The sequence below is a fragment of the Rhinolophus sinicus genome, linkage group LG03 (genome assembly GCF_036562045.2).
Source record: "Rhinolophus sinicus isolate RSC01 linkage group LG03, ASM3656204v1, whole genome shotgun sequence".
NCBI classification, from domain to species: Eukaryota; Metazoa; Chordata; class Mammalia; order Chiroptera; family Rhinolophidae; genus Rhinolophus; species Rhinolophus sinicus.
Genome location: NC_133753.1, coordinates 78901492 through 78924804, shown reverse-complemented (window position 1 = coordinate 78924804; position 23313 = coordinate 78901492). Strand labels below are relative to the sequence as shown.

Sequence of the window (23313 nt, the reverse complement as noted above, 5' to 3'; positions counted from 1 at the left end):
TCATCAGATCACATTCTTGGCTGCAAAAATCAGACAGAAGCGCCTAGAAAAATGTCAGGATCCACATACAAAGTGGGAAAAAAAAAATAGCATTGAACTTGTAATCAGGAGATTTGGGTGGTGGCCTGGCTTTGCCTCTAGCTTGGTGATTTATTTGAGACAGGCTATTCATACTTCCCAGGCCTCAGCTTCCTCATCTATAATATGGGGATGTCTCCAAATGAGATTATGGATGTGAGATCACTTCTAAAATATAAAACACTATACAAAAATAAGATATTATTAAAAGTTGTTTTTAAGAAGTCACTTTACATGTTTAAGAAAATAGGGTGTAAACTTAAAAGAACTCTCACAAAATGTATTTTCTTAACTTCCCATAAAACGATGGTTAACTTCTAGAAAAATCTACTTGTTATAGTTGTGTCTATCTCATCAACCTCCTCACTATTGTGACTTCTTGGGCCCCAAGAGGTTTGTAAACCAAGGATTAGTGGCTCTTCTTTGTGGAACTGGTGTGTGGAGACAGTGTTTCTAAGCAGTGTGCCTATTAGCATCCAATTATATAAACTTGCTTCATTACATCGGTATCAGACTGGTTCAAGGAGAGAATGGTTAGAGATACTCATGTTTCAAATGCCAGTCAAGTTCTTTCCTCCAGAAATGACTCCAGGTTTTAATGAGATGAATGGGTGGCCCAGCTGCTAACACATGTGAGAAGGTTTGGGGTATAAGGTAGGATGGTGTACACAACGCAAATCTGATTCCATCTCCCTGAGAAACTAGAGGGAACAATTATTTACTAGTATAGTTTAAGTATTTGGCATTGTGGTGGGCTCTAAAACTGCAATAGTGACTAAGACACAATAGCTGTCCTCAAGGAGCTTAAAGTCTAGTGTGGTGGTTCTGAATTTCGTTCCCCATTATAATCATCTGGGATACTTTTTAAAAATACTAATGTCTAGGCCTTACCCAAACCAATTAAACCCCAAATCTCTAGGGGCAGGACACGAGAATTTGTATTTTTTTTTAAGTTGTTAGGTTGACTCTAAAGTACAACCAGAGAAGAACACCCCTGTTCTTCTCTGTGAGAAAGAAAAAGGAGTAAAAACGTCATTGCAGTACAGAGGAATAGGTGCCATGTTTGCAGTTAAGAAACAAAAGTCCCCAACCCAGCTGTCACCAGTTACAGAAATTTTCCTGGATGAGTCCTGCAGAACAGCGTTACGTGTATAAAGACAGGGAAGGACAGTGCAACAGAGAAAGCAGAATTCGTGACAGTCCCAGGGGAAGAGAGCACAAAGGTCTACAGCAGCACTACCCAAACTTGAATACGCATATGACTCACTAAGGATTTGTTAAAATGATGATTCTTGAGATTCTGCATTTCTAACAGGATCCCAGGAGGTCCATTGCTGCTGGTCCAAAGCAAGAAAAGAGAATGATTAGAGCACAGGTGTGAGAAGCAGGCGTGGCCAAGACCAGCTGGAAAGGTCAACCAGGCTGAGGTCCTGAAAGCCCCTGCTAAGGAGTTTGGACGTGGTCCTTGACTTTATCCTGGGGGCATTAGGGAGCCACTGAGTCATAGAATTCGTTTTGCATTTTAGGAGGCTCATTCTGGCTGCTGTCATGGAGAGGTCAAAACTGGAGGTGAGTGGTCAAACTGGACAGTGGTGCCATCATGCAGGTAACAGGTGATGTGGCCTGAACTAAGACAGCGGAAGTGGGGACAGAGAAAAGTACCGTCTTGTCTTGTAAATTCTGTTGGTTCAGAGATGGAGAAAGAGGAGAAAGGGAAAAGATGAGGATGATTCCTGTATCAATTAGTGTTCTTGGTTACAAACAGCAGATTTCATTCTGCCTGGCTTCACCAAAAACTACTAACGGATATTAAGTAGCTCACAGAATTGTTAGCATGGCTGTAGAAACATTCAAAGCTCAGATCCCAGCAACAGTACCCAAAATATGCCACAAAACTGTCTAGATCAGGACTCTATTGCTGGTGTTCTCTATTTTAATAAATGGTACCAACTGCTACTGCTGCTGCTGCTGCTGCCACTGAATCCAAAACACTCACAACTTGGTTTTATGCAACTGCTACTGCCACCAATGCCACTTCTGGATCAGGTCTTGAATCATCCTGTGCCTGAAAGCTCTGCCAAAACTGACATCGGGAATAGGGAAGCCTGTTTTTTCACATTGCTCACTTCCAAATTTAATCTAGTTTAAGGGTACCTAAGAGGCATACCTGCATCCTAGCTGCAAAGGAGACTGGGGAGCTGAGTTCTGATTTCCACGCGGGAGAGAAAAAGGATTCCCACAGTGTGGGAATTTCCCCAAATATAAAAACTATTCAAAAAATGATGATGTCCATTGAATATAACCTAAAAAGCACTTTGGAGTGGTTAGCTTCAGGAAGAGAGGCAAAATAAGCAAAATTGCATCATGTGAGAAGTGACTGGGAGGTGAGAATCCAGAGGTTCTGAGAGCAGCAACTATTTTAAACTTAGAGCATTAGGGAGTAATTCCCCCTCCTTCTTCTTCCCACAAAAAGTAACTCACACATTCTACCAATTAGAGATTAATTTGTGTTAAGGGACATTATTAAAATGCAAATATGCCTTTTAAGACAGTTAAGTTTCATTCACAAGTTAATGAAATTGCTTTAATCAGCTCACACCCAGCAGAGTGCAGCTAAACACAGTACTTAGAATGTTAGGCTTTTGATTGTGGCCTAGAGGAAGGAAACCTTATAAATTGAAGGTCAATGCTCAGTTGAATTTTGGAGACTCTGAAGACTCTGGAGACTACTTGTAATATGTGTAGCAGGTCCTCAAACAATATCATTTCATTCAACATCATTTCATTAAAACATTGATGGAAGCCATGGAACTTAACTCTTATATCAATTAGCCTACGATGAAGTTGGTTTCATTATCCGTCGTTTCATTTAAAGTGGCAGAACCTATCAACAATGTTAAGTGAGGACTTAATGTATAAGGAAATGCTATAAAAGAGAAAAACGGAAAGGTATTCCGGAGAGTCAGTTGCTGACTAAGAAAACATTTGCCTTGATGTGGTATGGCCCTGAAAATCCAGTTTATGCCAAATTGTTTGGGCCACAGATCTTATCTCCCCTCCAGTTAAGGCCAGTCACCTCTTTAGTTTAGTTCAGGCTTTCCTAGAGATGGTTCCCCTTCCAAGTCCTGTCCTTCCCCTGTGGGAAGGGAAATATCACAATGGTGGGAACAGAAATAGTTTTTCTAATTCTTCCCATTGTTTCCCTTGTCTCTTCACTAAATTCTGAGCTCCTGGAGGATAAGAACAGCATCTTATTCCTCATATATTTCCATCACCTAGCTTAGTGTCTGGCATGGTAAATAAACATTTATAACAATTAGCTAAATACATGGATGCCATTATTAATTAATTCTGGAGTTGGAATGTCTCTGTTTGCAAGATCTTTACAATGTCCTCCCTCAAGCATGCTGAAGATCTGTATTCCTTTCGCTTCACTTGCCAAGAGGAGCAAACAATCAGGGGGCTGCCATCTGATAATACTGCTTTTCCTTTTCCATCTCAAGCAAAATGAATTGAAGAGTTAGGTGAATATGAACAATTCATTATTGAAATCTCTATTGTTTACTTACTTCCTGCTGGAGTCAGTATGAACTTAGGTAAAACACTCAAAGACAATAAAAATGGATCATTATTTTTTCTGTATCTAATCAAATCTGATTCCAAGTCCCTTCCCCCACAGTCCAAGAGATTCCTGGGGAGCTCTATAGACTTAGGTCCTTAGTGGCCCCCTCTAACAGGCTTTTTATTCAAGTCTGCAAGACCTCTGGAAGTCAATGGCTCCATCCCTTCCTTCCATGCAAGTTGAACTGTGTAGGGGGCATTTTCACCACAGCTAGGATCCCAGCAACCATTCTCCTCTGATATCTTGCCATGTCACCAGTAATCCGGAAAAAAAGGGGGTAGAGCTCAAGGATCTTGATTCATCTTACACTGATAACTCACTAAGGCAACCTTCATCTATCTAAATGCTTGGAGAAATGAGGGATTTCCATTAGAAATGTTAACTGCAGCTATATCTTTCTTTGTCTCCCCAGCTGTAATTTTCCAACAAAAAGAACACAAAAATGTTCCCACTGTGATCTTTAAGACCTCTTCAGTCCGTGTGCCAGATATCTCCTGCTTGCCTTCCAGATCCACAATCAAGCATTCTTTACCCTGCTTTCTGCCCTAGAGGCCGGAACATCAAGGCCCAAAGCTTCCTGGCATTTGGTTGGATTTTGCCAATGGGAAGCACTGGCAGTAAATGGAAGGAAGACAGAGAATGGGGTCAGGTATTTATTTCCCTAGCGGCCTACGTAAAGGGTCACCTGGAGCTGGCTGTGCTCCTGGCACAAGGTCAATGCCTTCTCGTAAGGGTCTGCCTCTGGATTCCATAGTCTCTTTCTCCCTTCAGAGTAATCATGAGAAAAACATCAAATTCCAATAAAGCAGTACCTGACCAGTACTCCTCAAAACTGCCAAGGTTATTAAAAACAAAGAAATTCTGAGAAACTGTCACAGTCTAAGGGAACATGATGAACTAAATGTAATGTAGTATCCTGGGTGGGATCCAGAAAAAGAATTTAGAGAAAAAAACTAATGGAATCTGAATAAAGTATGGAGTTTGATTAATGTACCAATGTTGGTTCCTTAGTTGTCATGGACATACCATAGTAATTTGAGATGTTAATAGTAGGGGACATTGGGTACGGGGAATATGGGAACTCTCTGTACTATCTTTGCAAATTTTCTGTAAATCTAAACCTACTCTAAAATTTAAAGTTTATTTAAAAAGAGGGGAAGAGAGAACTCAAGTCAAGTAAGAATGCTGAAATGAATTTACAAATGAATGTAAAACTGGCAAACCTGGTCAATATCCACAGAGCAATAATCAAATTTTACATTTTTATGAACAGGAAAAATTTGCTTACTGTCAGTATTCAAAAAGTTAACTTCTATCTCTACAGAGTTGTGAGACAGCCTAGTCAAAGACAGCCTATATAGACCTATAGAACCGGGTAATCGCCAGAGACTCCAGTATTCCATTAAAGGGATATCTAAAAATATCTTTTGCCCATTTCAAACTATTTCACAATTTTTTCTTACAAAGAATGTAGGTGTCAAAATTATAAAAAGCCCTTACAGGGGCGGCCAGATAGCTCAGTTGGTTAGAGTGTGAGCTCTGAACAACAGGGTTGCCAGTTTGAGTCCCACATGGGCCAGTGAGCTGCACCCTCCACAACTAGATTGAAGACAATGAGCTGCTGCTGAGCTTCTGGAGAAGCAGCCAGATGGCTCAGTTGGTTAGAGCCTGAGGTCTCAACAACAAGGTTGCCCGTTCAATTCCTGCATGGGATGGTGGGCTGTGCCCCCTGCAACTAAAGATTGAAAACAGCAACTGGACTTGGAGATGAGCTGCGCCATCCACAACTAAATTGAAGGACAACTACTTGGAGCTGATGGGCCCTGGAGAAACACACTTTTCCCCAATATTCCCCAATAAAATTTTTTTTAAAAAAGCCCTTACAACACGATGGCCTGACTTGACAAAACAGCCAACAGAAGTAGACAAATATTCACAAGGTAACACAATGTTTTGTTAAGCTATCACAACACTATGAACTGAAAACTCAAAGCTCAAGATAACTTAACAGCCTACACTGAAGAAACCCTACAGACTGCGAAAGATTTACATCATTGCCTTAAAGCTAAAAGCACTTGTTATATTATGTTGCCTAAGCAACATACCAGCAAATAGTACAGTAATAAAGTAAGACTTGAAAAAAAAAGCAAAGTGATCACAAGAACAATCAATATCGAGTTCCAAACTAAATTCCATACCCTACTTGGTTGTACAAATTATTCATGTTAAAAGTAGACTCAGCTCTTAGGTGAGAAATGTCATTTTCCCAGGCCTCATACTTCCATATGGAAGGGCTTCAACTGGATTAACACTCATGCCCTCAGTTTCTATCTCTGTAAGAAGAGGCTCCATGACAAAATATATGGTTGTGGTTTGGAGCATTTGCCCTTAGACTTTTTATTTCAGGCTCTTATTTAAATCTGTTTGTTTCTTCTTTCTTCAGTCTTAATGCATGTGGAAATTGTCTTGAAGCAAGAATTCATTCACGTGGGTCTTTCACACCTCAGTTAGATGCCCTGGTAGAAGAGTGATTCTCTCATAATAAATTAGTACAGAGACTTCTGAATATGATCTAGTATCCCATGCTTGACCACAAGGGAACATTTGCTGATCACATTTCATGTGAGAATTTCCACTCCATGTCACAGCAGTATTTCTTATTATAAATGAATAAATCACTATTCTGGTTCTATCTCAATTCATGTGCATTTCAGTTAGTGTGAACCAAGTTCTCAGAACCTGATCACCTCCCTAAGCACTGAAAAAAATAAATATCTGAGCTTTGAAGTGGAGGGGCCTAGATTTCTTCTAGTCTTCCCCCAACAAGAAAATAACATCTACCTCTTCCAGTTGCACTTCTATTAATTAACATACCCCTATGTAAAGTCTCATATAAGAGACTTGTTTTAAAGCTAAATCTTAGGAAAAGCTCTGCTTATTCCAAGAACTATGAAACATTATAATTCCTTTCTCTTTCCTTTCCTCTTTATAATCAGGAAGCTTAGTATCAACTGTAAAGGATCTTTTAGAAGTAGTTCTCAAATGTTCTGTTTGTGAAATTCTTTTGAATGTTAAAATTTGGGACAGCCAACTTTAATTAATTAAACAAGTTCAAACAACTTTAAATAAATTATTGTATCATCTCAGAGGGACTAGAATGCATACATAACTAACCCACTATCCATATGATCCCCTTTCAGCACTGTAGACCTGTTTGAGAACTATTCCTGACCACACAGTGATTTCTTGTGAGTGCTTTAGCTCTAAAACAAGCCTCTTACATGAGACTTTACATAGGGATATGTTAATTAATAAAAGTGCAACTGGAAGAGGCAAAGCTCTCTGATGTTCTGGTGAACCACCATCTTCCTCTTACGTTCCGGTGAACCACTTCTTCCTTTCTTAATGCTTTTGCTTTGCCTTTGATTGACTTCTAATTTGAAGGAAACTGTACACATTTCATCTCAACATTATGTGTGATGGACATAATGTCTTATAACAAAAATTGAAGTTGTACATCTGTGAAAACTTTGCTATATACTGTATCACCTCAGCATTCCAGTTAAGAACCAGTCTTACATAGATCAATGGAACAGAACAGAGAGCCCAGAAATAAATCCATGCCTATATGGTCATTTAATCTATGACAATGGAAGCAAGATTTTACATTGGGGTAAAGACAGTCTATTCAATAAATGGTGCTGGGAAACCTGGACAGACACATGCAAAAAAATGAACCTGGACCACCTCCTTACACCATATACAAAAATAAATTCAAAATGGCTTAAAGACTTAAATGTAAGATCCGAAACCATAACATTCCTGGAAGAAAATATAGGAAGAAACTTTACAGACATTACCTGGAGTAAGATTTTTATTGCTATATCTCCTTAGGCAATGGAAGTAAGAGAAAAAATAAACATGTGGGATTACATCAAACTAAAAAGTTTTTTCACAGCAAAGAAAACCATCAATAAAACAAAAAGGGATCCTACTGAATGGGAGAAGATACTTGCCAATGATATATCTGATAAGGGATTAATATCTCAAATTTATAAAAAAAAAAAAAAAACTCACTCAACTCAACTCCAAAAAAACAAACAACCCAATTAAAAAATGGGCAGAGGACATGAAGAGACATTTTTCTAAAAAGGACATACAGATGGCAAACAGACATATGAAAAAATGCTCAACCTCGCTAATCATTAGAGAAATGCAAATAAAAACCACAATGAGATACCACCTCACCCCAGTCAAAATGGCTATCATCAATAAATCAACAAACAACAAGTGCTGGCGAGGATGTGGAGAAAAGGGAACCCTTGTGCATGCCCTGTTGGTGGGACAGTGATTGGTGCAGCCACTATGGAAAACAGTACGGTGGTATCTCAAAAATCTGAAAATGGAACTACCTTATGACCCAGCAATTCCACTCCTAGGTATCTATCCGGAGAAATTCAAAACTCTAATTCAAAAAAATTTACGCACCCTTATGTTTATTGCAGCACTATATACAATAACCAAGACATGGAAACAACCGAAGTGCCCATCAGTAGACGACTGGATTAAGAAACTGTGGTACATTTATACACTGGAGTATTACGCAGCCATAAAGAAGAAGGAAATATTACCATTTGCAACAACATGGATGGACCTAGAGAACATTAAGTGAAATAAGTCAGACAGAGAAAGACAAATACCATATGATCTCACTTATATGTGGAATCTAAAGAAAAGAATAAATGAATGAACTAATCAGAAACAGTCTCAGAGACAGAGGAAAAACTGAGGGTTTCTAGATGCGGGGGGGTGGGGATAAGGGGGAAGGTGAGAGGATTAGAAAGCACAGTCAGTAACCACAAGATTGCCACGGGGAAAGGAAAGTCAATTTGGGGAATGTAATCAACAATGTTGTAAAGATTTTGTAGGGTATCTGATAGATACTTGTCTCATTAGGGAGACCACTGCAGGGATGATGTAGATGCCTGACCACTGCACTGTACACCTGAAGCTGAAGCTGAACAGTAATGAATGTCAACTATAATTTTATATATATATATATATATATATATATATATATATATGTGTGTGTGTGTGTGTGTGTGTGTGTGTATATATTTATATGTATAGCTACAAGAAGTGGAGTACAGCATTAGGAATAGAGACAGTGGAAATGTAATGGCTGTGTCAGAGGGGTAGTGGATGGGGGGAGGGGGTTGTCACTGTATGAGAGATATAAATGATAAATGTCTAACTATTATATTGTTTTGTGCACCTGAAACTAATTTTAAAAAATGAAAAGAAAAAAAAAGAACCAGTCTTATTTGTTTTTTATTTTCCCCATTGCGACTTACTGACATAGTTCTGTTTTCTTTACTCCTAATGCTGTATTCTTATACATTTTAGTATTTTATTGCATATATGTTTGAACTTCTTAAATTCTTTGTGGAATGAGACTAAATGTTTAAAAAATAAGCATTAATAAAATACAGGAAGATAATACTACTTTCTTTTTGGTGCCTACTTTCTACTGCCCTCTGCAGGTAGAAGGAAAGAATAGTGAGCCACAACCTATTACTGTAATACCTGCAGTAATGTCCAGGTAGGTGATCCTTACCCAACAGGAAATTTAAAGTAATTGGTGATCTTTGAGACGTTGACCATTACCAACCAGAATCCATCTATTCACAGGAAGGATTTCCCAATTTGCTAAAATCCCTTCACTGTGGAAAGATCTCTGGGAACCATGTACCCTATTTTCAAGAGTCCTTCCTATCTCCTTCTCCCATTTACAAATGGACATCAAAGTCCTCTTATTCTGGGTCAAGGCTCAGGACCTCTATGTCCAAGTTCCTTCCAGCCCTGTAAAAGTTGAGCCTGGGAGTGAAAGAGAAAAGAGACTCAATAGTTACAATGACATGAAGGTGCAGACAGTGCAACTTGTCTGCGCTCTACAGACAAATGCCAACAAATGTAGGAACCCCTGCAATGCAGCAATCAGAGATAATGTGAGATTTCGCTTTTTGTTTTTACAAAAAGTGTAAGGCAGCTGCAAGATAACCAGCAAACAGGCAGCTTAATTTTGTGTAGAAAGAGCTGTTGATTACACATGGATTATTTTCTTCCTTTACACTACTTTGTATGGATAGCAACAGTCAGTGATGTCATCTTCTAAAGCAACAGACCCGAATGTATAGGCATATTGTGCCAACTGAGCCCAAATCAATGACCTGGGTAATGCAATCAGGGTAACACTATTATTCCTCATCAAAATCCTCCAAACCCACAGAAGAATAATGCTAATCTGATGCATGTTTGAGGAATACTTTATGTGGGAAAGAAAATCAAACCCTTGTTTAATTTTATTTACATTCTAATACGTACTTACAGGAAACACATCACAGAATTTAATATCATATGTGCATCAGAATATGTCATTTTATTTTTGTATTAGTTGCAAGTTAAAAAGTTTATTAACAATCACACACTTTCTTGGATAAGAATATTTTTAGCGAGGATGTTTGCTAAAGGATTGATCTCTAAATGTGTGTTCACATAGCATACCAATAACCTTTCCACAACTGCAGGTTCAGAATGATTTATTGCATTCCTGACAGAAGAGGCAGCGTTGTTTTATTGTCTGGGGTAAGGAAATGTTTGAAAGATTTATAGCTTTTCGTTCCTTCTTATATTTTGTTATTCAATTGATTCATTCTATTTACCTATCTTCATAATGGGCGTAATATGGACTTAAGCAAATTTAAAAATTGGCAACGTCTGGAAACTTAAGATTCTGAGCTGAAAAATGTTTCTTTACAAGGTGTGTAGGTAAGAGATCCAACAAGTCTTTTAATTCGTTTAAAAACAAACACTGATAACCTTCTACACGGTTGGGTAGGTCCTGTGCAGTGGTTAATACATTGAAGACTGTACAGCCGGGTCACCCGAAAGCCAGGCAGAAGCTCCGCCCACACGGGGGCGGGGCCACGGGCTATCCGGACGTCCCTCCGCCCCGCCGCGCCGCGCTCCATCCTTGCTGCGCGCTGCCCAGCCTGCGCGGCGCGCGGCCTGAACCCGTCGGATCGACGCGCAGACTAGAGCCATGGCTGAGAGCGGCCGGACACCTCAGGCTCGGGCGATCCTGCAGCAATGCCTGCGCGCCCGGCTGCAAGTACGCCCCGCCGAGGGCGACGCCACGGCCCAGTGGGTGGAGGTAACGTCGGCCCCGCAGCTCCCGTTATCCTCCGGCGTGCAGGGGCGTTCGTTCCGCGTTGTCTCGCTGGCTTGTCCCCCGCCCCCGAGTCCTCCTGCGAGCCGGCCGCGTGGCACCTAGCAAGTGCTCCGGGTGGCGCGGGACTTCCGGCCAACCCGCCCGACGCTGTCCACAGTGGCCTGCCTGGCTTCTCCTGTCTCCTCAGCCCTGCAGCGCCGTGCCCAGCTCCTTCCTCGAACGTATTCCTCCTGAGGAAGAGCATGTCCCCTGCTTAGGACCGCGGGAATTTGAACATCCTCTCACCAGCTGCCTACCTGCGCTCGGTGTACTTTAGACCTAATTGCACCAAGACCTCTTCCTTCAAGAGCAAAGGCTTTGCCACGCCCTTCGCATTGCTGTGCTGGGATAGTTCGAGCATGTAGATTAGATTTGTTGCAAACATTCGAGATCTGTTTTGATTGTTGTAAACATTTAAGATTTGTTTTGACTTGAGCTCCAGATCCCTCGATTTCCCAGTTACATTGACTTCAGCTAGGTCTTAGTATAGAAATGAGATTTTCCACGAAACAATTCATTTTTTCAAGGAACTTTTAAAAGTTTGACTTATCTCCAAATGGAAATACAGGCCAATGCTTTTATAATAACGTCTTGTTATCAAACATTTCCTCCAAAGAATTTAAAACATTTACACCGATATGATTTCCTACTACTTGCATATTTGCCTTTTTAAAACAGCCTGCCCCCAATCAATGCAAAAACAAAATGCTCTGTGAGGCCCCTGACTTATTTTTGGACTAAGATGAAGAAAAAAGCTAGTTCATAAGACTTTTGGAGGTACTTAGGCACTTTTAACCTAGAAGCACCTCATTCACTCATCTTACCTACTCTGTTTGGTCCCAAGTCTAGCATTCCTTAACACAATCGTAGTATTTTACGTGCTACCCATAAACTAGGATATGTGGATGATTCTTCTTAAATCAGAACGTGGTATCCTCTGCTAACTTAGAAATATTTATAACCATAAACGTTCCTATATTTCCCCCTTCCTATTTCTTTCTCAAAAGTCCATATTTCTTTATTTTTGTTAAAGCCTTTTTTTGAGGTCTTGATTTCTCTACATATTTTGAAATTTTATTCTTTTTATATTTGCAATCTTATCCAGAAAATTTCCTATTTTTATAGTTGCCTCGTGGGACTATAAATCTCAAACTATTAATCATTTAAGTTTCTTCCCACGCTTCTTTATCTTTTTATATTTTTCATGTCACATCTCCTTATGCAAAATCACAGATATTTTATTGCAGACTTCCAGACGATCATTCTGTGTTTATAAACTTGAAAAGCTATTTCAAAGCTTTCCCTTCCACTCCCACAGATGGTTAAATTAGTATAAAGAGATAACAAAGTAAATTCCTTCCTGTTTCTCAAGCATTCTCTTCCCTATTATTAAAATTTCTAATTTTTTGAAAACATTGTTTTAATTGTCAAAAGATTTGAAGGTTACTTTGCATTTTCTTAGTTTCATTCATTTAGAGCTTTGCTGTCACAGGCTCATGTTTTTCTTCTTGAACTTTTTAAAGTTATTGTGAGAATAATCTGTACTTTCCTACATGTTTGAAGTGTTTTGTAGCAAAAGAAGCTACAAGAGAAGTGATTCTGACTTGAAGAGGGGAATGTGTAGGTCACACTTAAGATCTATTATTGGAATAAACTAGAAGAAAATACCTTGATGAGGTAGTGTGATGAATGTAAAGAACAGGTGTCTATTTCTGCAAATAGCTACTTAATTATGACATTGCAAGTGTCCAGATATGAATATGCTTGGGATCTTGGCTTGTGCTGAAATAATCCCAGTGGAGAGACCTGTGAGAATGGTACAGATAGCTGTCATTCAACCTGCCAGCCCTTTATTATGAGTGTGCATTGGAGGCCTTTGCTTGTTCCAAAAGCACAATTGTACTTTTTAAAAACTACTTATTTTCTTTTTTTTTAATTTATTGGGGTTGCAATTGTTAGTAAAATTACATTGATTTCAGGTGTACAATTCTGTATTACATCATCTATAAATCCCATTGTGTGTTCACCACCCAGAGTCAGTTCTCCTTCCATCACCATGTATTTGATCCCCCTTACCCTCATCTCCCACCCCCCACCCCCCACCCCCCTTACCCTCTAGTAACCACTAAACTATTGTCTGTGTCTATGAGTTTTTGTTTCTCATTTGTTTGTCTTGTTCTTTTGTTGTTTTTGGTTTATATACCACATATCAGTGAAATATGGTTCTCTGCTTTTTCTGTCTGACTTATTTCACTTAGCATCATACTCTCAAGATCCATCCATGTTGTCACAAATGTTCCTATGTCATCTTTTCTTACCGCTGAATAGTATTCCATTGTGTGTATATACCACAACTTCTTTATCCATTCATCTATCGAAGGACATTTTGTTTGTTTCCATGTCTTGGCCACCGTAAACAAAGCTGCAATGAATATTGGAGCACACATGTCTTTATGTATAAATGTTTTCAGATTTTTTGGGTAGATCCCAGGAGAGGGATTGTTGGGTCATATGGTAATTCTATTCGTAATTTTTTGAGGAACCTCCACACTGCCTTCCATAGCGGCTGCACCAGTCTGCATTCCCACCAACAGTGTATGAGGGTTCCTTTTTCTCCACGGCCTCTCCAACACTTGTTACTACTTGTCTTGTTGACGATAGCCATTCTGACTGGGGTGAGGTGATATCTCATTGTGGTTTTTATTTGCATTTCTCTGATGATTAGTGATGTTGAGCATTTTTTCATATGTCTATTGGCCATTTGTATGTCCTCTTTGGAGAAATGTCTCTTCAGGTCCTCGGCCCATTTTTCAATTGGGTTGTTTGTTTTGTTGTTGTTGAGTTTCATGAGTTCCTTGTATATTTTGGATATTAGCCCCTTATCGGAGGCACTGTTTGCAAAAATCTTCTCCCATTCAGTTGGTTGCCTCTTTATTTTGTCGATGGTTTCTTTTGCTGTGCAGAAGCTTTTAAGTTTCATATAGTCCCATTCGTTTATTTTAGCTTTTAATTCCATTGCCTTTGGAGTCAAATTCATAAAATGCTCTTTGAACCCAAGGTCCATAAGTTTAGTACCTATGTTTATTTCTATGCAGTTTGTTGTGTCAGGTCTTATGCTTAAGTCTTTGATCCATTTTGAATTAATTTTGGTACATGGTGACAGATAGCAGTCCAGTTTCATTCTTTTGCACGTGGCTATCCAATTCTCCCAGCACCATTTATTGAAGAGGCTGTTTTTCCTCCATTGTATGTTTTTAGCTTCTTTGTCAAAAATTATCTGTCCATATTTATGTGGTTTTATTTCTGGGCTCTCAATTCTATTCCATTGGTCTATGTGTCTGTTTTTCTGCCAATACCATGCTGTTTTGATTATTGTTGCCCTGTAGTACAAGCTAAAGTCAGGGAGTGTGATACCTCCAGTATTGTTCTTTTTTCTTAAGATTGCTTTGGCTATTCGGGGTCTTTGGTGGTTCCAAACAAATCTGATGATTTTTTGTTCTATTTCTTTAAAAAATGCCATTGGGATTTTGATGGGGATTGCATTAAATCTGTATATTGCTTTGGGTAATATGGCCATTTTAACTGTGTTGATTCTTCCAATCCATGAGCACGGAATGTCTTTCCATTTCTTTGTGTCTTCTTCAATTTCTTTCAAAAATGTCTTACAGTTTTCAGCATATAGGTCCTTCACATCCTTGGTTAAGTTTATTCCTAGGTATTTTATTCTTTTTGCTGCAACTGCAAAAGGAATTAAAAACTACTTATTTTCTAGGTAAACAGGTGTGAGTGCAGAGCTGCAGTTATATTTACATAGAAGACAATTTAGGTAACACATAGATTCTATAAGATATTATTGAAGTTAAATGCACCCAACAGATAAATTGAGTTCCTATTATGTAGAAAACAGTCTGTAAAGTGCTTTGGGAGTGAAAGTGTAAAATGAATTTGCTCTAGCCCTTAAGTTTATTTTTACTTACCCATTTAATAAACTCTTACATAATTCTTACTTTGAACCAGGCACTGTTTTAAGCACCTTACAAATATTAACTCATTTAATCTTTATAATAGCTCTTGGACTCAACAGAGTACATCTGCAAAATAAAAAATTGAATGATTCACTCAGCAGTAAATCAAATTCATTTACCAATTGTCTCTTTTCCATATAGTCTCTATCTTATAAGAACTAATAAAGAAATATCCAAATCATTATATAAAATAAATAAGCTTATAGTCCTGGTAACAATCCCATGATGTAGAATTTAGCATCATAAATGTAATTTCCAAAGCCTAATCACTATGTTTATTTAAAGCATTAACAATAACAAGAAATAATTGGACAGTTTCTTGTAGTTTATTGAAATAGAATCAGGCCCTTATTTTCATGATCTGCAAGTAAATGGATAAGGAGGAATAAAGAGTGATGGTGTCAAAGGCTACACCAGTCACACTGTGGCTTATCCATCAGCCATATAAGGTATAATATGAATTCATTTGGTGTGGAACAAATGGAGTCCTGCAAACTAAATGTTTCTAAGTCCGTCAGCCTTACTTAGGGGAAAGGAGGCTAGTTTATAGTCCCAATATTTTTGTATTAGAAGTAAATATTTGAAGGTAAAACTTACGGTCTTCACTGCTTTTGGCTGTATTTGAAACTTAACTTTTGAAAGATGATAACTGAGGTGATTGAAATTGAAAATGATTTTGTGTATGATGTAAATCAGTATTATAAATCAATATTGTAAAAATTTAGTTCTCCTCTTTTGCATTCAACCTCTATAACAGTTGTGAAATGTTATTCACTTACTCTATATAGAAGTTCCTTTCTAATCTGAGCTTGTTATGGTGATTTATCATAGGTCCAGAGAGGATTAGTGATCTATGTGTGCTTTTTCAAGGGAGCTGATCAAGACCTTCTTCCCAGAATGGGTACGTGTTTGATGTTTCTTTTTTAAGAGTGAGAATGTATAGCAACACATAGATGAATTTCCAGGAGGTGCAAAAGGCACAATCTTAAATTGTACTGGTATGCATGTTGTGAATGACTTAACTCTGTGTACTGTTGTGGGTTTTAGCGATTTGCCTATTCCAAAGTTTAAAGTAGGAAAGTGTGGTAGAATTCTTTTAAAACATCTGCAGCATTTTAGATGGCTTATAGAATGGTTTAGAAGAGTATATACACACATACAACACACTGCTATTCAGTCAGGGATACAGAAACTTGTTGGAAGCAGGGTGGCCACATAGGGAGAAACAGATGCTGCATTTCTTAATATAGTTTTCTTACCTCCCAGAGTCCCTAATGGGCATGTAGGTGACGCTGTGTGTGTACAAAATGTGGGTCCCTTCAAATCTGGGCAGCTCAGGTTTGCATAATTATAATGGAAGAATTTACATTAACCATTTATGCGTTTCTTTGTAGGCAATGTGTATAAATATAAGGTTCAACTGATTCTTGAACCAAGCTCAGTGTCATCACATCTGTACCTCTTCCAGGGGCAAAGAAAGCAGAGTCAATGTTCAGGCATCTCTGAACAATACTGCGTGCAGCTTTCCAGTATCCAGGATAGTCCAGAGCACTGCACATTCTTTCCGATAATTACATAGGTTCAGATATACCAAATCAAATCATATACTATCTCAAGACAGTATATGATATAATGGTTATGTCCAAAAAAAAAATGCCTGAAATAATGGAGCCATCCCGAAGATTGGAGACAAGTTATATTCTCTTTATTAGTAAAGGACAGCATCTATTAGTTCGACTAATGTGAAATATAAATTACACAGATGGGTAATTGAAGCATGCAGAAGTTAACCTAGAAGAGCTTCAAGTAGTGGAACTCAAGGGTGAATAGCCCAGTAAGGAACAGCTTGGACAGAAGGCTCCTAGAGGGAATTTTATGCTGAGACATCAAACATGTTTGACAGCTTGTCAGAGGATGAAAACTAAACTTAAGAAAGGGCCTACAATAGCTGAGGATGGAAAGCCAGTTACTAATGGTTTAAAATTTGAATTTGGGGGATAATAGGGAACTTTGAAGGGTTTAAAAGAAAATGAAATGAGGGCTCCTATTATAGAGGATGATTTCCCAGGACCTAATGCATGGGTACTGGACATTCTGTCCATTTTCCTGAGTTAATTATTTATTAACCGTAAAAAAAATACAGTAGAAGTCTTCAATAACAGGAAGAGAATTTTTGTCATTGTGACTTAAGACTGACTTCGTAAAGTTGTTTCATATATTTTTAAATGGATCTTAATCATAATGAGATGAAACAAACCAACCACATCCAAACTGTATTTCGTTACAGTAATTAAATCCTGTGTGCTTCCATATGTCTTCCTGACTTCACGTAGAAGACATGTGTAAGATGGTGGTAAATTAAAAACACTGAGGAGGTCCACCTTAACTCTGTTAGTGGATAGTCTAACACGAAGCTTGATGTGTCATGATTCTCAGTAAAGGACTGACTCTAGGGGTGGCCAGTTAGCTCAGTTGCTTAGAGCTCGATGCTCGTAACACCAAGGTTGCTGGTTCAATCCCCACGAGCTGCGCCCTCCACAACTAGATTGAAACAACTACTTGATTTGGAGCTGATGGGTCCTGGAAAAACACACTTAAAATAAATAAAAGATTTTAAAAAAATGTTTTTAATTGTGACTTTAAGAATCACATTCTGCTGTTGTGAGTTATAAGCAAATAACTCCATCTATTACATGGTAACATTAGCTTGGACTTCCTTCTATTCCAGGAGGCAAAGTAAGCCAGTGTGATGGGATTCTCTTAAACCCTACCTTGTATTTATTACATGGATTCAGATCTTTCCAATCAAATCATGTCCCCTTGGGAACATAACAGCCAATTATATCCATAAAGTCTGAAATAGTATGGCTAACATAGAGATGTGCAGAATCTTCTTCAATTCATCTTCAGTATAATTGGACTGAGATCCAGGGACCTGTCAAAGCTTAACTTCCGGTATACATCACTAGAGGTACTTGATTGATAACCTGTCTTAGGATCTTTGAGTTTCCAGCATGCCATTAATTCATTATATCATTTTAATTCTACTTACATTTGTATTTGTAGTATGTTTAATTCTACATACTGATATTTGTATACCAACAGCATTAAGTGAATTCTCAGTTATAGCCAGTAGAGGGAGGTGTGCTTGGAAGTATAAATTGTACTTAACCTCTGGCCTATTATTCCACAATTGCCTCCTTAGTCTGTTACTTGCGTGAGGCCTGGATAGCTACATAGTGACTTCCATTGGAATGAAGTGCTCTAGAGAGTTAGTTTCCTTAGAAGCAACCAATAAGGACTGCTGGCTATAGCAAAGTCCTATTTGTAACAGAGAATATTAGAGGTATTAGTTATTAGTTAAGTGAAAATTGGTAGTATTTAATGTATAGCTTAGGAATTCATTTGGGTGTTCACCGTGGAGGTTTTTTACCAGGTTAATTCTGTGATTTGTAGAGTGGAACAACCATACTGAATCCTTACTAATGTTTACTACAGATCCTGTAATAATTGAAACCATTGACTACTCCTGACTACCCCACCAGAAAGCATACCTTTTCAAGCCAAATTTTTGGGCAGGAGTGTGAGGTTTATATAGTTTCTTTTACCATTTGCCCTCTCAGGACTATGTTTACAAGCAGAAGTTATTTATACCCTTTATAGAGGTAGAGAGTCCCTAAGGCTATTAATATTAGGCATTTCTTCTGTTTATTGTTTTGAAAATGGCTAAAGTTGAGATGTAAAGGTTTTCTACGTTTACATTTTTAGTTAACATAGATATTTATGATGATTTTTATATTAGCTTTAAGAATATAATTTCATAAGTGCCGTAGAAATAATACCATGTCTTCTTGTATGTATATGAAGATAAGGCTAGTAACTCTAAACTTTTTAATTTACTTTTTAAGTTGTAACAATGAGTTTCTGATAATTCTTGCTTTCACCTTTACTCTTCTCCCCTAGGTTAGATTTGTAACATTATTAGACCATATTTATAGTGCCTCTGAAGTTGTGAAATTGTAAAATCAGCTGGTTTATAAGCAGACTGACCCCAGAACCTTTGTCTTAGCTTAGAACTCTGGGCAACTAAGTTTAAAATGTAATACATGCACTAAGATTTTCATTTAATATTCTTTCTTATAAAGCAGAATTTGGTGTGAGGAAGATTTATCATGGTCTTTTTCTAATGAGATTTTCTTATGAAATATAAAAAGGAACAAGAGGGCAAAATCTTCTCATGTAGCCCCTGGGACAACAATATTTTGAGGTTCCAGTATAAGTTAATTTAGGCCTTTCTGGATGAATAATTGTTAGATCTTACCTGCCAACTCACATTTAAATCATTGCCGTTTTCTGCATGAAATTTGCCTTGTTTTTCATGTTTAGATAATTTAGCTAAGTGAAACAGTTTAAAATCTAAACAGAGACTTTGGGTGAAAAGCCTGAGCTGACAAACTGGGTTTTAAATATAAGATTTGTTGACTAGAAAATTGTTGGTTTTCTTCATTTTTTTTCTTTGTTTTTCACTTCAAAATATTTTCTCTTTCTTCCCCACCCAGTTAATACATTGTTAAATGTGAAATTAAGTGAAACAGAAAATGGCAAGCACGTCTCTATATTGGATCTACCTGGCAACATTCTTATCATCCCTCAAGCCACTCTTGGGGGGAAAGTAAAAGGAAGAAATATGCAGTATCACTCTAACTCTGGAAAAGAAGAAGGGTTAGAACTTTATTCCCAATTTGTGACTCTGTGTGAAAAAGAATTAGCTGCTAATGACAAGTGTGCCGAAGCTGGGGTTGTGGTTGAACATGGCACTTATGGGAACCGGCAGGTGTTAAAACTGGATACCAATGGACCATACACACACCTCATTGAGTTTTGAAAATTAAAAGTTAGTTTCTACGGTTGTTTTGTGGTATTAAATGATCTGATCTGTAATTAGATTTTCTTCCCCTTTTTGAATGCACTAATTTGCAGCATTTTCAGACAAGGAAATCCTGAGTCCCATCCATAACTCGGCAACCTACTAATTGGATGACTTTGCCAGGCAGGTAAACTCTAGATCTCAGTCATCTCTCCTTCTGCTTTCCCCTACACTTCGGCTCGAAATTTTGAAAACTGCTTTCTATTCACTTTATGGTCATTGTGGAAATGTTCTTAGAGAGCTGTATTTAAATATTTTACAATGAGTTTTGTACAATCAAGAAAAATATATTTCTTACACCTTCAAATGTATGTAGTATGTAATAAAAATAACTGTTTGTATTAAAATTAGGTAAAATCCAGCACAAACCAATTATAATTTTGTCAGTTTTGTTTTACTATTTGTCTTCTATATTTTGAGTGAAAGAATATGCAATTTACTATTCCTTTTAATATCTATGAAAATGTAATATAGAAATGTTATTGGGCATTATAATATTACTTTCCAGGGATATCCATATGCTTTAGAATATTTTAAGAGTCTTTAGTTGAGATAGGAACAAGGGATGGGGGATTAAAAGTTTTTTTTTTTTTTAAGATTTTATTGGGGAAGGGAAACAGGACTTTATTGGGGGACAGTGTGTACTTCCAGGCCTTTTTTCCAAGTCAAGTTGTTGTCCTTTCTATTTTAGTTGTGGAGGGTGCCGTTCAGCTTCAAGTTGTTGTCTTTTCAGTCTTAGTTGTCAAGGGTACAGCTCAGCTCCAGGTCCAGTTGCCGTTTCTAGTTGCAGGGGGCAAAGCCCACCATCCCTTGCAGGAGTCGAACCAGCAACCTTGTGGTTGAGAGCCCACTGGCCCATGGGGGAATCGAACTGTCAGCCTTCGGAGTTAGGAGCATGGACCTCTAGCCGCCTGAGCCACCAGGCCGGGCCAAGATGTTTTTATTTAACATACCAATGGGTTAATATTGTTTCTCATTTTTGTACCAAAACAATGTATGTTTCATTTTTATCTTTGGTTTTTAAAAGTTACTGCTTCATGATATTAGTGTTAGTTGATAATTTTTTAGCAAGTTCTTTTCTTGTTGAATTAGATATTGCTATAAAATGAAGAAAAAGGGAAGCTTTCTATTGGAATTATGTGAAAAGAAGCTCACTTGCTCATTTCCATGCTATCTACTTAATGATTTTGAGCTAGTGCCATTTTTTTTCTATTAGTGAATGTTTCTGTCCCCTCCCCCATTCATATGTTGAAGTTCCCCTGTGTGGTGGTATTTGGAGGTGAGGCGTGTGGGAGGTAATTGGGGATAATGAGGTCATGAGAGTGAAGCCCTCATGATGGGATTAGTGTTCTTCTAAGAAGAGACACTGGAGAGCTGGCTTGCTCTCTCCCCATCGTGTGAGGATGCAGTGAGAAGAGGATGCAGTGAAAAGAGATGCATCTGCAAGCCAGGAAGAGAACCCTCACCAGAAACTGACCATGCTGGCACCTTGATCTTAAACTTCTAGCCTCCAGACTGTGAGAAAATAAATTTCTGTTTAAGCCACCCAGTATATGATTTTTTGTTATGACAGCCCGAGCTGACTAAGAGAGTGACATAAGGTAGACAGCTAATCAGGTAGACTTTTCAAAGGCAAGTGGAGAATATATAAGAAATTGGAACAATGCAATATATAGATGATGTATTATAGAAATGTACACTTGAAACCTGTATAATTTTACTAACCATTATCATTCCAATAAGTTAATACATAAATAGAATAATAAAGAAATTGAAGGAATAAAGGAATCAATAAAAGGTAATATTCCATTTTTGCAAACTCTTCTGATATGATTTTAAAAGATATTTTAAAGAAAAAAGACCAAATGATGAAGAAATTAATTTAAACAAATATCTTAAGTAGCTGCTGAAAATTCTTCATGTCTAATAATTTCTTCAGTTCTGTGATCCTTAGATACTTTAAATTTTTATCACAAAAATAATCTTATTTCCTCTATATTCTTCCTGTACTATTCTATTTTGGAATAGAGAATCAATAACTGGCTTGGTAATGAGCTCTTAGTCCTCAAGTTTTGCTTTATTGATTCACAATACACTTATTGAAATGTAATAAACTATTCATAAACTTGCAAAGGACCCAATTTTCTCAAAATTTCTCCAAGGAGGTGTATATGTCTTTCAAAAAGAGTATGTGTTTCCTGTTTTAAATCATTTTGATTTTGTGTGTAGGTGAAATGCTGACTCACAGCCCTAGATTGCTATTTTATAGTTCAGGCAATTCTCCTTTAAAAAAATTTGCTTGAGGTATTTGTGGAGAATAGCAGTTTCAACTACATGAAGGGTTATTAAGCAGAAGGGAAGGTGACACCAACTTTGTTTCATTTCCAGAGAAGTTATCTAGCACAACAGGGAAAAGGCAGGAGAAATGGTGGATATGGAAATAACCACACCTTGTTAAAACTGGTTAAAATGGTAAATTTTATTATGTATATGTTGCCACAATAAAATAAAATAAAAAAATTTAAAAAAAAGAACTACCTTGCTTTTCTGTAGCTCTTCTGGTCCAAGGTACTCAAAGAACCTTCAATAAATATCTCATTTTATCTTCACAGTATATATAGAGGCTAGTGCTATGGAAAGTCAAATAATGCTTAAATAATTTTCCCAAGATCACACAATAGGGAGGAATAATTTCAATCTTCCTGACTTTTCTTGTAATGAGAGTTGTTAAAATTGTAGTCAATCTTGATGAAGGCATAGCATCTCCCCAGTGTTGATCATTTGAGAAAAAGCAGCCAATAGATTGATTTATTTACTAAATTAGGTGGCAGTTATAAAAATAAGTCACAGGGATTTAATGTGCAGCATAGAAACTATAGTTAATGTGACAAATGGGTACTAACCGTGGTGATTACTTCGTAATGTATATAAATGTCTAATTATATTGTACACCTGAAACTAATATTGAGTGCCAACTGTAATTTAAAAATAAATAAAAACATTTTTAAGTAAATTAGGTGGTGGTAGGGTCGCACCTAATGTAGCTGCCTCTGTTTTTCTAAGATCCTAGAATATTTTCAATTAGAGTATCATTTGGTTGGTGCAAAAGTAATTGTGGTTGAAAAGGTTAAAAATAATTGCAAAAACCACAATTACTTTTGCACCAACCTAATACTATTTTATTTGTCATTTAGAGACTTCATGGATTCAGTTATAGAAAAATACTTGTGTGAGACACAGACTACCAATGACTGCTTTTAATATCTTGAAGATACTCATACAAAGTAAAATCAAACAGACTTGTGCCATTCCTTCACTAATTCAAGTCAAAAGAAAGCATGCCATTTATGAATAATATCTGTATTAATGATTTATTGACTCCATAATGAAA

General features: G+C 37.5%; 1 protein-coding gene across 1 annotated transcript; it reads left to right on the top strand.

Moving 5' to 3' along the window:
* The first annotated feature begins 10676 nt into the window (after positions 1-10676).
* Positions 10677-21724, top strand: DTD2 (D-aminoacyl-tRNA deacylase 2). The gene is made up of 3 exons (XM_019754503.2): positions 10677-10913; positions 15827-15896; positions 19555-21724. The coding sequence occupies exons 1-3, from the start codon at positions 10803-10805 to the stop codon at positions 19878-19880; spliced, it is 507 nt and encodes a 168-aa protein (XP_019610062.1). The 5' UTR covers positions 10677-10802; the 3' UTR covers positions 19881-21724.
* Positions 21725-23313: the final 1589 nt, after the last annotated feature.

Excerpts from the sequence above, each read along its gene's own strand:
- DTD2 (XM_019754503.2), top strand. The coding sequence starts at position 10,803 with ATGGCTGAGAGCGGCCGGACACCTCAGGCTCGGGCGATCCTGCAGCAA. Across the intron at positions 10,914-15,826 it reads CCACGGCCCAGTGGGTGGAG|GTCCAGAGAGGATTAGTGAT; the intron begins GTAACGTCGGCC and ends GATTTATCATAG. Across the intron at positions 15,897-19,554 it reads AGACCTTCTTCCCAGAATGG|TTAATACATTGTTAAATGTG; the intron begins GTACGTGTTTGA and ends TTCCCCACCCAG.